At 45.5% G+C, this 12,586-nt stretch overlaps 5 protein-coding genes across 5 annotated transcripts, besides 1 other annotated feature; 2 read left to right on the top strand and 3 right to left on the bottom strand.

Annotated features, from left to right (window-relative positions):
- Window positions 1-20: 20 nt before the first annotated feature.
- On the bottom strand, window positions 21-2,194 carry TSTA_044070 (uncharacterized protein; the record flags this gene model as incomplete). The annotated part of the gene is made up of 5 exons (XM_002484848.1): window positions 21-1,101; window positions 1,152-1,282; window positions 1,311-1,387; window positions 1,418-1,820; window positions 2,090-2,194. 5 exons carry the CDS (start codon window positions 2,192-2,194, stop codon window positions 96-98), a joined length of 1,722 nt encoding a protein of 573 aa, XP_002484893.1. The 3' UTR covers window positions 21-95.
- Window positions 2,195-2,992: 798 nt separating this feature from the next.
- Window positions 2,993-5,070, bottom strand: TSTA_044060 (uncharacterized protein; the record flags this gene model as incomplete). Its single annotated transcript, XM_002484847.1, has 2 exons — window positions 2,993-3,619; window positions 3,677-5,070. The coding sequence occupies 2 exons, from the start codon at window positions 5,068-5,070 to the stop codon at window positions 3,145-3,147; spliced, it is 1,869 nt and encodes a 622-aa protein (XP_002484892.1). The 3' UTR covers window positions 2,993-3,144.
- A 1,039-nt stretch (window positions 5,071-6,109) lies between these two features.
- Window positions 6,110-8,352, top strand: TSTA_044050 (uncharacterized protein; the record flags this gene model as incomplete). Its single annotated transcript, XM_002484846.1, has 2 exons — window positions 6,110-6,538; window positions 6,575-8,352. 2 exons carry the CDS (start codon window positions 6,110-6,112, stop codon window positions 7,802-7,804), a joined length of 1,659 nt encoding a protein of 552 aa, XP_002484891.1. The 3' UTR covers window positions 7,805-8,352.
- Window positions 8,039-8,098: a sequence feature (A-rich).
- Window positions 8,353-8,927: 575 nt separating the features above from the next.
- On the bottom strand, window positions 8,928-9,544 carry TSTA_044040 (uncharacterized protein; the record flags this gene model as incomplete). The annotated part of the gene is made up of 4 exons (XM_002484845.1): window positions 8,928-8,957; window positions 9,016-9,174; window positions 9,265-9,343; window positions 9,513-9,544. The coding sequence occupies 4 exons, from the start codon at window positions 9,542-9,544 to the stop codon at window positions 8,928-8,930; spliced, it is 300 nt and encodes a 99-aa protein (XP_002484890.1).
- Window positions 9,545-9,830: 286 nt separating this feature from the next.
- TSTA_044030 (uncharacterized protein) lies at window positions 9,831-12,400 on the top strand (the record flags this gene model as incomplete). Its single annotated transcript, XM_002484844.1, has 2 exons — window positions 9,831-9,849; window positions 9,894-12,400. 2 exons carry the CDS (start codon window positions 9,831-9,833, stop codon window positions 12,398-12,400), a joined length of 2,526 nt encoding a protein of 841 aa, XP_002484889.1.
- Window positions 12,401-12,586: the final 186 nt, after the last annotated feature.

Below are 12,586 nucleotides of genomic sequence, written 5' to 3'. Positions count from 1 at the left end.
TACTTCATCCTTGGTTAGTCCATCAGTCAATCCATGATGATACCGACGCATAACCTCCCTCACCACTACCCCAAAGCAGCGAGATTATCATACCCTCAACTCCTGAGAGCGTCTGCAAGCAATATATCATTGGCCGAGATACTATTTGAAGATGAATACAAAAACGCAAGATCCGCAGTAACATAAGATGGACCAAAGGCGTCGGCAGCAGGAACGATGGGTGCGAATTGCCAGTCAATTATTCCTATGACATTATATTCGTCATCGGCCAGTATATGGTGCCCTTTATCGTCGACGTCTTTAAGGAACAACTGTCCGGGGATATCGGGAGTGGTCAGACAGTCCTTGTTGTTGCGCAGGGAGTAATAGAATAAAAATGCTTCCAGTACATATTTGTGGCGAAGCTGTCCGTCCGCAAATAGGTCCATGTATTGATCTATGATGCTCATGCTCATAATGTAGTCTGAAGTTGAGGTGAAGGGTCCGTATATACCGAGAGCGACGAAACGGTTGCTTGCAACGGCTGAGATTGTAGGTTGATTGTCTTTCATGATAAATGAACCAGCCAGAGGTAAGGGATGCTTGCAGACCTCATTCATATAATCGGCACCTTGTTCAATGACACGCCTTTTCGGATCGGGTGATGCTTCATGGGCGTAGTATGGTTGTCCGGGTAGAGCTTGCATCATGATATAACAAACGCCCACACGGTTTGAAGGATCAGAGACAAGTCTGTATCCATACACCTTTGAGATTGAAACGTTCACAGGTTCCAAGAATTTGAGTGTGGCATATTCACTTTCAACAAGATACTTTACCATCTCGGATGGTACGTTGGTGAAACCCCTTCGAGGAACTCGGACTATCCACCGCTCGTCATTGTCAAATATCAACCAGCCATGGTAATTGGCACATCCCATTGTTGCACCTACACTTATATGTTTGCCAGGTTGGAATTTGCATGGAATATTGTTGTTGAGTTGGGTGGCGAGTCGGTCAAGTTCGTGGCTGTTAACCTGGGATATTAGTTCGGATACCTCTTTATTTATCTCCTTTTCCCAGGCGTCATCATCTAGCTGGTTCCACTCAGTATATGTTATACTGGGGATTTGGTTGAGGGTGAACATGACTTGCCTCGTGAGCAGACAGACAAGAATGATTCTTCCTCGACAGGTACTGTGCACATAGATGCTTCCTGCACCTTGCACAGCTTCGTCCACGAACTTCCGATCTTGTACAGTTGGTTATAGAACAAATCGAGGAGGTTTGTGCGGTTGCACATCTTTGACTATCAGCTATTCGTAAATAACATTATTACCCTGGCGAATCAACAAGGTCTTGAGTCTAGAATTGTCGGCCCATTCATGTGTACGGTTCTGATACCACACTTCCTAGTCCAAGTCCGTAAGTGGAATACCAGTGGCTGTTGATACGATACCCTTGAACAAAGCATTTGCCTCATCCCAAGACAGGTTCACGCCCATACTAAGACCAAAAGAGAAACGACGCACAAGATTTAGACCACTCATCATATGACCAGGATTAGTGCTATCTCGTAATACATCCGCCATAACCTTATCCTGGGAAGAGAGTCCGGATTTCCCATTTAACAAGTCATTCAAACCAAGAGTGAAAAGCGAATGTCCAAACGCTTTATATGCTGGCACTACCTTCACGAAAGCGCAATTAATAAACCCTGTGATATTATAATTGTTATCGACGAGGATGTAATCGCATTTATCATCCATGTGCTTCAAGAAGAATGATCCGTCATCAAGATCAGTTTCAAATGCATTCCATCCCCGTAACTCGGCCAGTTGCTTCAGTTACTTGAAGATAATGTCGTCGTTAACAGGGTAGCTTGAGAAAAGCTGGTCGTCAAAGATCAATTCCAGATATTGCTCCACAAACGTATAATAGTATTATCTTGTGGTATGGAAAGGTCCCATCTGTGGAAGTGTCCCTGTGCGATCAACCACAATACGGATATATCGTTGTCATTCAGTTGGCTGTTCCATGCCAGACATCCAATCTTCTCAAAGGGATATTTGTGCATTGTGCGCAATATACTTGCCCATTGATCATATACCTTTTGTAGCTGCTCACTCAATGCAGGCGGCATTCTGAGCAACAAAGGCGTACCAGGGAGCTCATCAATAAGCATATGCAACACCCACTTCATTCCCTGGATCATTCTGAAGCCCCAATTCATATAATTGGGGTGAAGGTACATCGACTCTTTCTAGCCATCGCAAAGTCGCACACTCACTCTTGTACGATTCGATTACTGGACTCGTCCGAGAAGGAGGTATAGTTTTGTCGTGGTATTCACGCAAGCCAAGTTGTCCCATTGAAGAATTGGATGGTAAGTGGATGTGCATACAGCCCATAAGGGATTAGCCCAGAGGGTCGGAAGTATCGAATGTACATGATATGTTGCCATTGAGTTCTGAGGCTCGTTTTAGAAGAGCTTGGTCGTTGATTATTTTCGTTCTTGCGTTTGAATGACAGTCCAGGCTTCGTCATCCAGAGGTTTTGTCTATTTGGTATTAGCTAGGTGTAACTTTTTAATCTCGTGGGGACTGGGTAACCTCATAGCTATGAAGAGGAGAGGATGTATGGGTCGCACAATAGTATTTCATACAATGGTCACAAGATCCAACATCGATCGCTGCGGCGGCAGTACATCCAGACACGCAACAATCCCAAAATCGAAAGGTAGCGGACATGATGGATGAATATGCTCCTTGAGATCAACTAAACAATAGAAAACTTTCCCAGAGTTCACTGCTAGGGTATAAAGATTTCAATGGCTACGAGGTGGTGAGTCTCAGCCTTGTCTCGCCTAAATAACACCCAGGCGGATCTGTGTAATTGTACAGACCGGACGATCAGCGTGCCCTGCCACTGGACCTCAGTAATTCAGCTACGTATGTGAAAAGAATGAAAGGTATGACTAAAATAAGAGATACTTCATGCGTTGATCAACTATGAAATCGAACCAATTCCTGAATTAACTATATGCTCGCCTGAGCATGCCAAATATGTATCTAAGATGCAACCCAAAGCCCTAAAATAACCAAGTCATGTACGCCGATCTCTTAAATGCGACGAATTCTCCATCACCACCATGCATCGTTAAGCTTAATCAAGGAAAAAATCAGTCTCATCCAACCAATGCTGATCAATCGCATAAGCCACCAAGTCCGCCGCACAGCACATATCGTCTCTTCCATGCTCCAGATCAAGAATCTCAAGGACCATGTTCAATCTCTTAGTGAGAGTGATTTGTAGCTTTGTTAAGGCTTTGCCCAGGTTATCGTTATCGAATGTATTGATGGCTGACTCTGGCGTTCTTGTTTTGGGTTGTTTGATTGAATGATCCTGTTGTTGTATATTGGCTCTATCCGGGCATGATTGAAGTGGTTTTCTTGTTTGGTTTTCGAGTAAATCCTCGCGTAAAGTATAATCTTTATGCTTCATATGCTTCACTAGCATTTTGAGAATAAAAAGGAGCCATATCAGATTCGTTTTGGGCGCGTATTCGGCCCAGATTCCTGGTATATTCGGCGGATTTTCTTCCGCGAGAGGAACTCCGGTATATAGTTGTGCTCTCATACTATTTTCCTATGTTAGCTCAAGCCTTGGAGTATTTCAGAGACGTCTCTTGACATACTATCTATAAGTGTTTCGTTGAAAAATCTCTGCCTCGTCACGACCCACAGCGTCGAAGAGCCCCTTACTGTCCAAATCAGTGGAGGCAATATCTATTTTCCCTTCCAGATCGTCTGTTAGCCGTAGCTCAGCACGAGACAAGGAATAATCGATAATCGTTGTCTCCAATGAGCTGACACCAAACCCACTAGAGTTTGCCAACTGAGTTGCGTCGACGGGCGCCAGCAACTGCATGTCTCCATCCGGTCTTGTTGACCGGAGACAAACATTGCCTAAATGCAGATCTCGATGCTCGAATAAGGCATACTCTTCTGCTCTCGCTAGACCCATCGCTACTCCCCAGAATATGTCATAGATTTGGAAGACAGAAGACCAGTTGAACTTTTCCAGTTCAACGCCCGCATCATCCATCTCTAATATTGCCCAAAGCTGTTGGTCGCTGTATGCTCTTTTATTCGCTGGATTCGGGTTCTCGCAGTCTTCTCCGGCAGCTTTATAAGCATCCCAAGCTTTTTGGAACGATGGCGGAAATCGACCTTGAACTACATGCACTTCTCTAAATCTTGCGAATCCAGGGATGGGATCTAGTAGCTTGAGTAATTTGACCTCCGCAACGATCTCATCGATTGTAGTGAATTTCTTCGACCCCAGTCCTTTCTGTGCGCGTAACGGTACCACTTTGAAGACGCCTTCACCGTACTCCCGCAGCTTTGCCAGCCGTGATTTAGACATGTTGCGCTTAAATATATTCTCTTTTAGACGCAGCTTATATACCTCTCCGTATGATCCCTCTGCTATCTTCACTGGGTCGAATGCGCTTTCTGACCGATTTGCCCATGAACTGAATTTCTGCACCCCTCGGCCCGGTAGTTGTGATGTAGCTTCGTCTAGGATTTTTCGAACATAGTCGTTTGCCTTTTCATTTTCCACACAGCCGGACGAAAATCTGGCAATGGGTTTTGTCTTTCGTACAGGCTTAGCGCGCGGTTGTCTTGGTGTAAAGGATAGTCGCTTCTGACTCGAGTATACTTTGAGTGGCGACTGCGATTGAGCATAGTTTGACGGCGTAGGTAATGGTTCGTGTGTATCGTTAGCTCTCTTCGAGCTCGCTGGTGTTCCGACGGACGTCTGATATTTTTTCTCAGCTGGCGATTCCTCAAGGGTCTGGGAATCGTTGGCGTCGACTTTGGTCGGAGGGTCGTCGTCTAGAGTGATATTCGCAACTTGTATTCCAATCTCCTTGACAATGTCCTCGGATATTTCTTGCTTTACCATCTGATCAAGAGATAAGCTTTCACTACTCGTAGATTTGATGGGGCTTCCATTTTCCAACACTGCTCGGGGAGCGTTCGTTTTGCGCTTGCCGTAGACTCTTCTTTGCCGCACCGTTCGCATTGTGTATCCTCTTGAAAGCTGTTCTCGATGACTGGCTTATATAAGTGCTGTTGACATGAGAGATGTAGAGAAGAACAAAAATGAGGTCTTGATTGAACGCGCTTTATTGACATCTTCCCGTTTTCGGTCTAGCGCATCGTTGCTCGGGTTCCTGTCAGCGCTTTCCCACTTTGGAGAGCTCCACTGATTATGTAAGTCGTATGCTTACGTTAAGTTAAGTTAGTTAATATTGTTGGACCCCATATTTTGAGAGTCGTTTAACTGTTTATTATATTCAATTCTTGCAGCTTTGCTGTTCATGTTAATGATCTCATTACCTACATACCATTCTACCTATAGCGATAATATAGAGCATCTAGAACTTACAGTTGTGGGGTTATTCATCGCGGCCCCCAGATCATGGAATGCCGGGATTTCCATAAGACAAGGATTGGTTGACAATATGAGATGCTCTATATCCTAGAACAGCCTTGATCAACAATATCCCCTATTCTTCTACAGATAATATCAATAGCATCGTTCATATACATTGTGAATGCTACGAGATAAACCGAATAAAGACCAAAACGGCTAGCGCGGAGAAACAGGAGATGTAAGACTTCTGACGTAAAGGGAAAAGGCTTTTTTCTCTCTCATTCCAGACAGACTAACGTTTCGACGCTTCTACAGTCCAGCCCCTTTCTTGAAATAAAATAAAAGTCCGTTCGTTTCCGGCGACAGCATCACCAACGATAACTATTTAATTGATTCGACATTGTCCTGCGTCGTCAGTTGCTCGTGTGATCGCTCTATATATCAGTCGCATGATTGGATGCATACCACGGGAAAGATAGGAAAGGATCAAAGAGTCGCAATTTTTCACGCGCCAACTATTCAACCCGGTAAAGCCGAGACCAGGCCCCTCGATTTTTCATCTTCATCATTACAATACCTCCAACCCATCGATAATAAGAGATTTCACCGTATGAAATTGTCTTGCATGCCGTCGTCGCGATAACCGAGCCTTTTCGGCATCTCCCTTACCCGACTGCAAGTCGCGATGGCGTTCAATTTCAACTGGTCGCCATTGATGGCCGACGCGGGTTTCTACACCCGCGCTCAGGACCTGTTGACGGCTGCATTGAATAAGTCACCAAAACCACCTATTATAGTCGACGACATTAAAGTCACAGAGCTGAATCTGGGTTCCATACCTCCAGATCTCGAAATCCTCGAAGTCGGCGACCTTGCGGAAGACCGGTTTCGCGGTATCTTCAAGATGTCGTATAATGGCGATGCTTTTTTGACGTTGAAGACAAGAGTGCAAGCGAATCCGTTGAATACGTTTTTAGTTACGCGACCGTCTTTCGCGTCACCGAAGCCGCTGGCCGCGGCTGCTGGCTTAACTATACCACTACAGATTACACTCTCGGAATTTCGATTATCAGGTTTCGTCGTATTGGTGTTTTCGAAACAGAAGGGAATTACGGTAGTGTTCAGAAACGACCCTCTTGAGTCATTAAAGGTGTCATCGACCTTCGATTCGATTTCATTTGTACGCGACTACTTGCAAAAGGCGATTGAGGGACAACTCCGAGCTCTGTTTATGGACGAATTACCGGCCATCATACATCGACTATCATTGCGACTGTGGGTGCCGGAATATCGCGATAGAGAATCAGAATCGGTCAATACTCTAGATCAATCTTCAGGCCCCGGTCAAGACCCTCTTGCAAGCCCTCCTCAGGATCCAGTCGACGCATCGGGAAATGCACTCAACCCGTCAGAAGTTGCTTCACTGTCGTTAGACTCCGGGGTCGAGATTCACTCACTATTTTCACAGAAAAACTTACTTCGATTGGCAGCATTGACTGATTCACAGCGCACATTGTCGCTGTTTACGCCATCTATCAAAGATGTTGTATATAGAGCCTGGACTGCATCAACGGAACTTGGAGATAGCAACACATTGACGTCACCTGCTAGCCCGGTTCTATCTCGCGCTCAGTCTCATATCGGCTCCCTCCATTCTTTCGTCGACAATGCTAGCACGATATCGATGCAAAGCGGTGGATCGAGCAATTTCAGCGGCCACGGCCTAAATTTGAGATCGGGGCGACACCCGCGGCCCCATGGTAAAAAGCGCAAGAAGCGCGTCGTTGATCTGCGTCGACCAAAGACTACAGACGACATGGAAAGCGTAAGTGGAGAGAGTGTTTTCTCTTCTGAGAATGCCACTAGTGCTCCTACGATTTTCTCGTCTCCGGCCCAATTTTCCGAGGAAAAGAACGACGATCCGGTGACTCCACCACTTGCGCCTCAGAATGATTTGCATCTGCCTACTATTCATGAACGCCGAAGAATCAGCCAAGGTGAACACACCCTGACCCGGCGCTCTGTGCCATCAATGTCAGAGGTTGCACAACCCTCTTCCAGTCGCAACTCCGCTGCGATGATTGCAGACACATGGCCGGATCCTGATGCCACGCCTCGCAATTCGATACGCTTACCGAGCTCCGACCGAGCAAACAATCCGCTTACAACTGCACATCTTCCGAGCTCTGCAATTCAATATCCCCCGCCGATTCCCGACAACAACGATCCTAGGCAACAAGCCTGGCTTTCCAAAATGGCAGCCGAACTAGCCCGCAGGATCCAAGAAGAAAAAGTCGGTCCTTCCGGATCAAGGCCGTTTCCAGATTTCTGGGATGATCATAGTCGAGAGGAAATTCCACCTCCGGCCTACGGTCACTAAAACATTCTCTTTTCTCTTTCCTTTGTTATCTCCTTTCCCTCTGCATATAATCTCCTAGTCAGCGTTCTTCCGCCGGGTTGCAGATTCACGACCGTTATGATCCTAATGTAATGTTTTTATGCTCGTTTCCCCTTTTTTCCTGGACATCCATACTCGGAAAGCGGGCATCTTCATATTGTATATAATCTGCATCGTTCCTCTCCATTCAATCGGCTGACACAACCGATTACTACCTTGTTTTTGTTCATTGTTGTATTTCTATTTCTGTTTTTGTGACTGTTATTCTTTTTTTTTCCTTTACCATTAAAATGATACCACTAGCGGTCTTTGGGAATTCTGTTTACTCCGGCACTCTTTACTAATTTATGCACTGCTTTTCGTTCTGACTGGGAGAATTTGTCGTTTTTGTTCTTTTGCATTGTTTGTAAGCTATTGATTAGAATATCTCGGAGCTCCCTACTCTCATGAAATTGATAGCGATCATTTTGTCTTGGGTTTGATTTTGTGTGTGGGTTTTTGTCGCTCATTACTCAGACTCATAGCTTCTAGTCTTTTGCTTTGTATATACTCCATTTGCATGTATGAATATATCCAGTGTCATATCTGATTATATCTTTATGGTCATTTGTAGGAACATTGTTCCGTACGTATCTTGAGAAAGGCTGTGCGAAACCTTGGAATCTACAAATTAGAGAATCTAAAATATTTGCATGAAACAATGCGCATCTACTGTCTCTTGAATGATCCCATCATTCTCTTAGTAGGTATCTACCTAGAAGAAAATACTAGAACTAAACATTCAACCCGGGTTGTCGAACCATGTCTAAAACCCTTAGTGAACAATGAATACGCTACTGCCGTTCAGAGCAAGAGAGACGAGCTCATTCCAAGAATTGAAAGTGGTAAACAAAAGAAAATATCTCGTCTCAGTGATTCCGGTCAACTCTCCATTTCTTTATATACAAACTTCGATAACCATGGATTGATTTTCTCGCATTGATTTCTGACGCCGATTTGTCCAACATCAATAAAAATACATCCCTTTCCGTATAACATTGATCTGCTTTGAAGCACTGACGTATAAAGGGAGATAGTAAAGAAAGCCACCGAAGATGTATATCGTTTAGTCCTTGCCGAAGAAAGTCTTGTGGCCCTATTTGCGAGTCAGTTTCTGTGAATGGCTGATGAGGAGAGCCGAATGAGGATCTTACAAGAGTGATGCGGATCATGGCATAGAGAGTGACTGAAAGATCATATAAGTTAGCAGTTGAGTACGGATTGGCGAGTCTATCCACAGAGTGAAACATACCAGCAGATGTGCCGTAGAGAGAGATGTAGTAAGGGTAGAGAATGGCACCGGAGCGGCCAGTCTACATATCAGGTCAGCAAGAACAGTTCCGTATAGTCAGTCATGTCGGCCATTTTGAGTTGACGAGAGGGAAATGTATGCTCGGACAGACCTTCCACCATTGACGCTTGCCATCGTGCGACTGGAACAGACGCTGGTAGTAAGGAACGCGGTTTTCGCGGTAGACAAAACTATATTCAAGAGAAATCGGATGGATTAGCCAGTCTATCTCTTGAAATGCTATAAAGGTGATGTGCTCGGTTGGTTCATTGATTCACGTCATATTGAACACAACGCACGTCCGTCCCTCTGCTGATGCGCAATTGCGGTGGCAGACAGCAATTGAATAAGCAGACTTACCCGGCGAAACGAGGAAGAGTACGATTGAACATTTTTGCGAGTTGTTGACACGACCTGTGAGAAGTTGAGGGGAGATTGTCGGATGTAAAGGTAAGGAAGCTTGTGGTCTGATGAGGTTCGACTAGCCCCGGCAATCTTTCGGTCCGCCAAGCCCTCTTGATGTTGCCGGATTCTTCCTGTTTAGTCACGTGACTCTTTAGAGCAAACAGTGCAAACAAGAAGCTTTAATCTCATTTTGGACAAAATGCATCAAGAAAAATCAATAATGATGATCAACCACAAATCATCGAGTGGACGGCGAATAATTGATGGGCAAAAATGTTGAGTGGTAGTTCTAGTAACTACTTTCGCACCTGTTTTCTTCATACCTAATGCGCCCAGCTTTGCTGCAGCTCTTGAAGAGGCCGTCCGCTATCTCCTTACTCCATGACCTGGTTTCGACGTCTTCAGCTGCAGGCATCGAGAGATTGAACGTTCGGACGGAAAGATGTATCAACTGTCAGACACGGCGATCTCATGCGAAGCCGCTTCCTTGCGACAGTTCGAGCATCGTCTCCGGCGCGGAAAAGAATGTGAAATTACAAGTTTATGATATCGGTCGTGCAAAGTCATCGAGCAGACTAAATCGGCGAGATATTGGTCGGGGACCTACGGAGGGTGATCTGCCACTGGCCCTAGACGTCGATCAGCTCGAATACGAATCGTCTTTTCATACCAAGAAGGTTAATGGCAGGAAGCGACTTGTGGACGATCCGGAGAGAAAACACGACTTTGGGCTGTGGAAGGAGCTACTACAGTATAGAAAGCGGCGATACGGTCATCGGGGTGTGGTGGAAATATGGAACGGCTTCATAGACCGAAGTGATGGTATACAGCTGCCCGTGCAAGGGGAACCAGCGGATTATATCTGGGAAACATTCGCGGAAGCAGGACTGGTAGACGAACAACTTTTATATGAGTTCACTACATACGCTGAGAAATTGTGGTTAAGTTCTAGGAAACGTTGGAGCAGACTGTATCAAACAGTTGTCGGGGGACTATTTACAAAAGGGTTACCAGAAGAAGCAATCTCATTGCATCGCAGATTGCAATCCATTCATCTGGACGGGCCCACTGATATCGTCCTAGTGATGGCACAGGCTGTCTCATGTACACCCCAGAAACACCCGGACTGGTCGTTGTATTCGCGTGAAACAATCACGCTTGGAAATGGGAGGGGCGTAAGAGCGTTCGGCGAGATTTGCATGGCAACAGAGGGCCACCAAATATACGAGACTGTCATTCCTTTTTTACTTCGAAGGGGCCTTATGCTGGATGCAGCATACATGCATGATTTCCTGATCAAGGGAGGAGATATGCCACGTGACCTGAATACTGTGCAACAAGTTCTAGACTTTGCAAATTCAGAAGGTCACACCTTCTCCCAGAAGGTCAGGCAGCGACTCCGGAAACTTAAGTCGAGTACTCTGAATACATCCGTTCTTGAATCTCTTGCTCCATCCGAACAGGTTGGAGCACCTAACAACAATCTGCAGGAGAAGCCGGATCGCCCAAAGGACCAAGAGGACTGGATCAAAGAAAAGACCTTTAGAGATGAGTTTGGTGCACGACTTTTTGCTACCAAAGCCCTGACGGTGGATATGATTACCAATGGTTTACAAATGTTTGGTGTCCAAGCCATTGGACCGCTTTCCTTACGGGAAATTGCTCTCAGGGCAGATGGTCCAAAGGATATTTTAGAGAAAATGAGGGCACTTAGAAAGGCCAATATCACCATTCGTGATTGCGCATTCACGAGACTAGTTGAGAAACTAGCACTAGAGCACAAGGATATCGTTCTTGAAGATCTATTACACAGCGACCAGCATCCGGACGTCCTAGAAGATGTCGCTGTACAGGAGAATTTGCTATGTTCTTACCTGTTAGCTCGAGATTGGAGGCTCTACAACCTCACCAAAGCAGTGTTAAATGAAGTGGCCAAGGACGACATGGATAATATTCAGTTTCGGGTATCGCTATCAGCGAAAGAATGGTCGGCAGCATCGGATGTTGCAGATAGAATGTACCTTGATGCCAAAAGCCTTACACAGCAGAGCATCGACCACATGTTCTATACCGTTCTTACACCGCGACTTCCCGGCCGACTTCAACCCTACCCCGAAGACCCCAAGTTTGACGAAGTCAGTTATGCGGCCCGAATCCTGAAACTAGCATTTAGATCCGGAACTGAGATTGACCCTCAATATTGGGTTGAGTTATTGAAACGTATGGGAATGCATAGACATGATCAATGGCAGCAAGTCAACGAATTGTGTTTATGGCTTGCCCATAATTACGTGGTGCAGGACGACTCTCCATTTCTGCATAGTCTATCGAGATCCACTGGAACAGAACCCGATGCGATCCTAGCGAAGAATCGCACCCTAATACGACACATCTTCAACCCGCGAATGCAAATGGCCCTCATCGCCTGGGGATTCAAGTCCTCTCTATGGTATAAAAACCAAGTCCGCGAAATAGCCGATCCAATCGGCGGCGGAATGGTTATCCGCTGGACTCGAGGATTACTCCTACTCCGAGACCTAGAACGTCTAGGAGTAACCATCTACCCAAGCTTCGTGCGTCAAGCCTGCCGAGAAAGGCTACAAATGCTATTCGGAGAATTATACTCGGTTCGAAGATGGAATCGGACACTGCGGCAGAAGAATCCCTTTAGGTTCTCGCGGATTCTCAATGATATGCTTACTATTTATCCGACGCTTTTCACGCAGGAGGACCGGGTTGATTTGCACAAGCTTATTGATCGGCCGTTGCACGGTATGGCCTCGCGGAGAATGAGGGAGCAGTATGAATGGTTGGGTCAGTGGCCAGCTTCCCGGCATCGATGATTGTATATAGAGATTTGTATATTAACTATTTGTAACATAGCATCTTTTCATGATCTTCCATATTTTGGGCAAGGAATATTTATGGCCATCCATCATTTGTGATTGTCAACGAAAACTCATCATTAATTTTCAACTACCTAGGTATGCATATGGTTTGAGGACGCAATTGCGCATACTCAAAAACCT

This window comes from Talaromyces stipitatus, genomic scaffold, assembly GCF_000003125.1.
Source record: "Talaromyces stipitatus ATCC 10500 scf_1105507295515 genomic scaffold, whole genome shotgun sequence".
Taxonomy (NCBI): Eukaryota; Fungi; Ascomycota; class Eurotiomycetes; order Eurotiales; family Trichocomaceae; genus Talaromyces; species Talaromyces stipitatus.
This window is presented reverse-complemented; position numbering and strand designations above follow the sequence as displayed.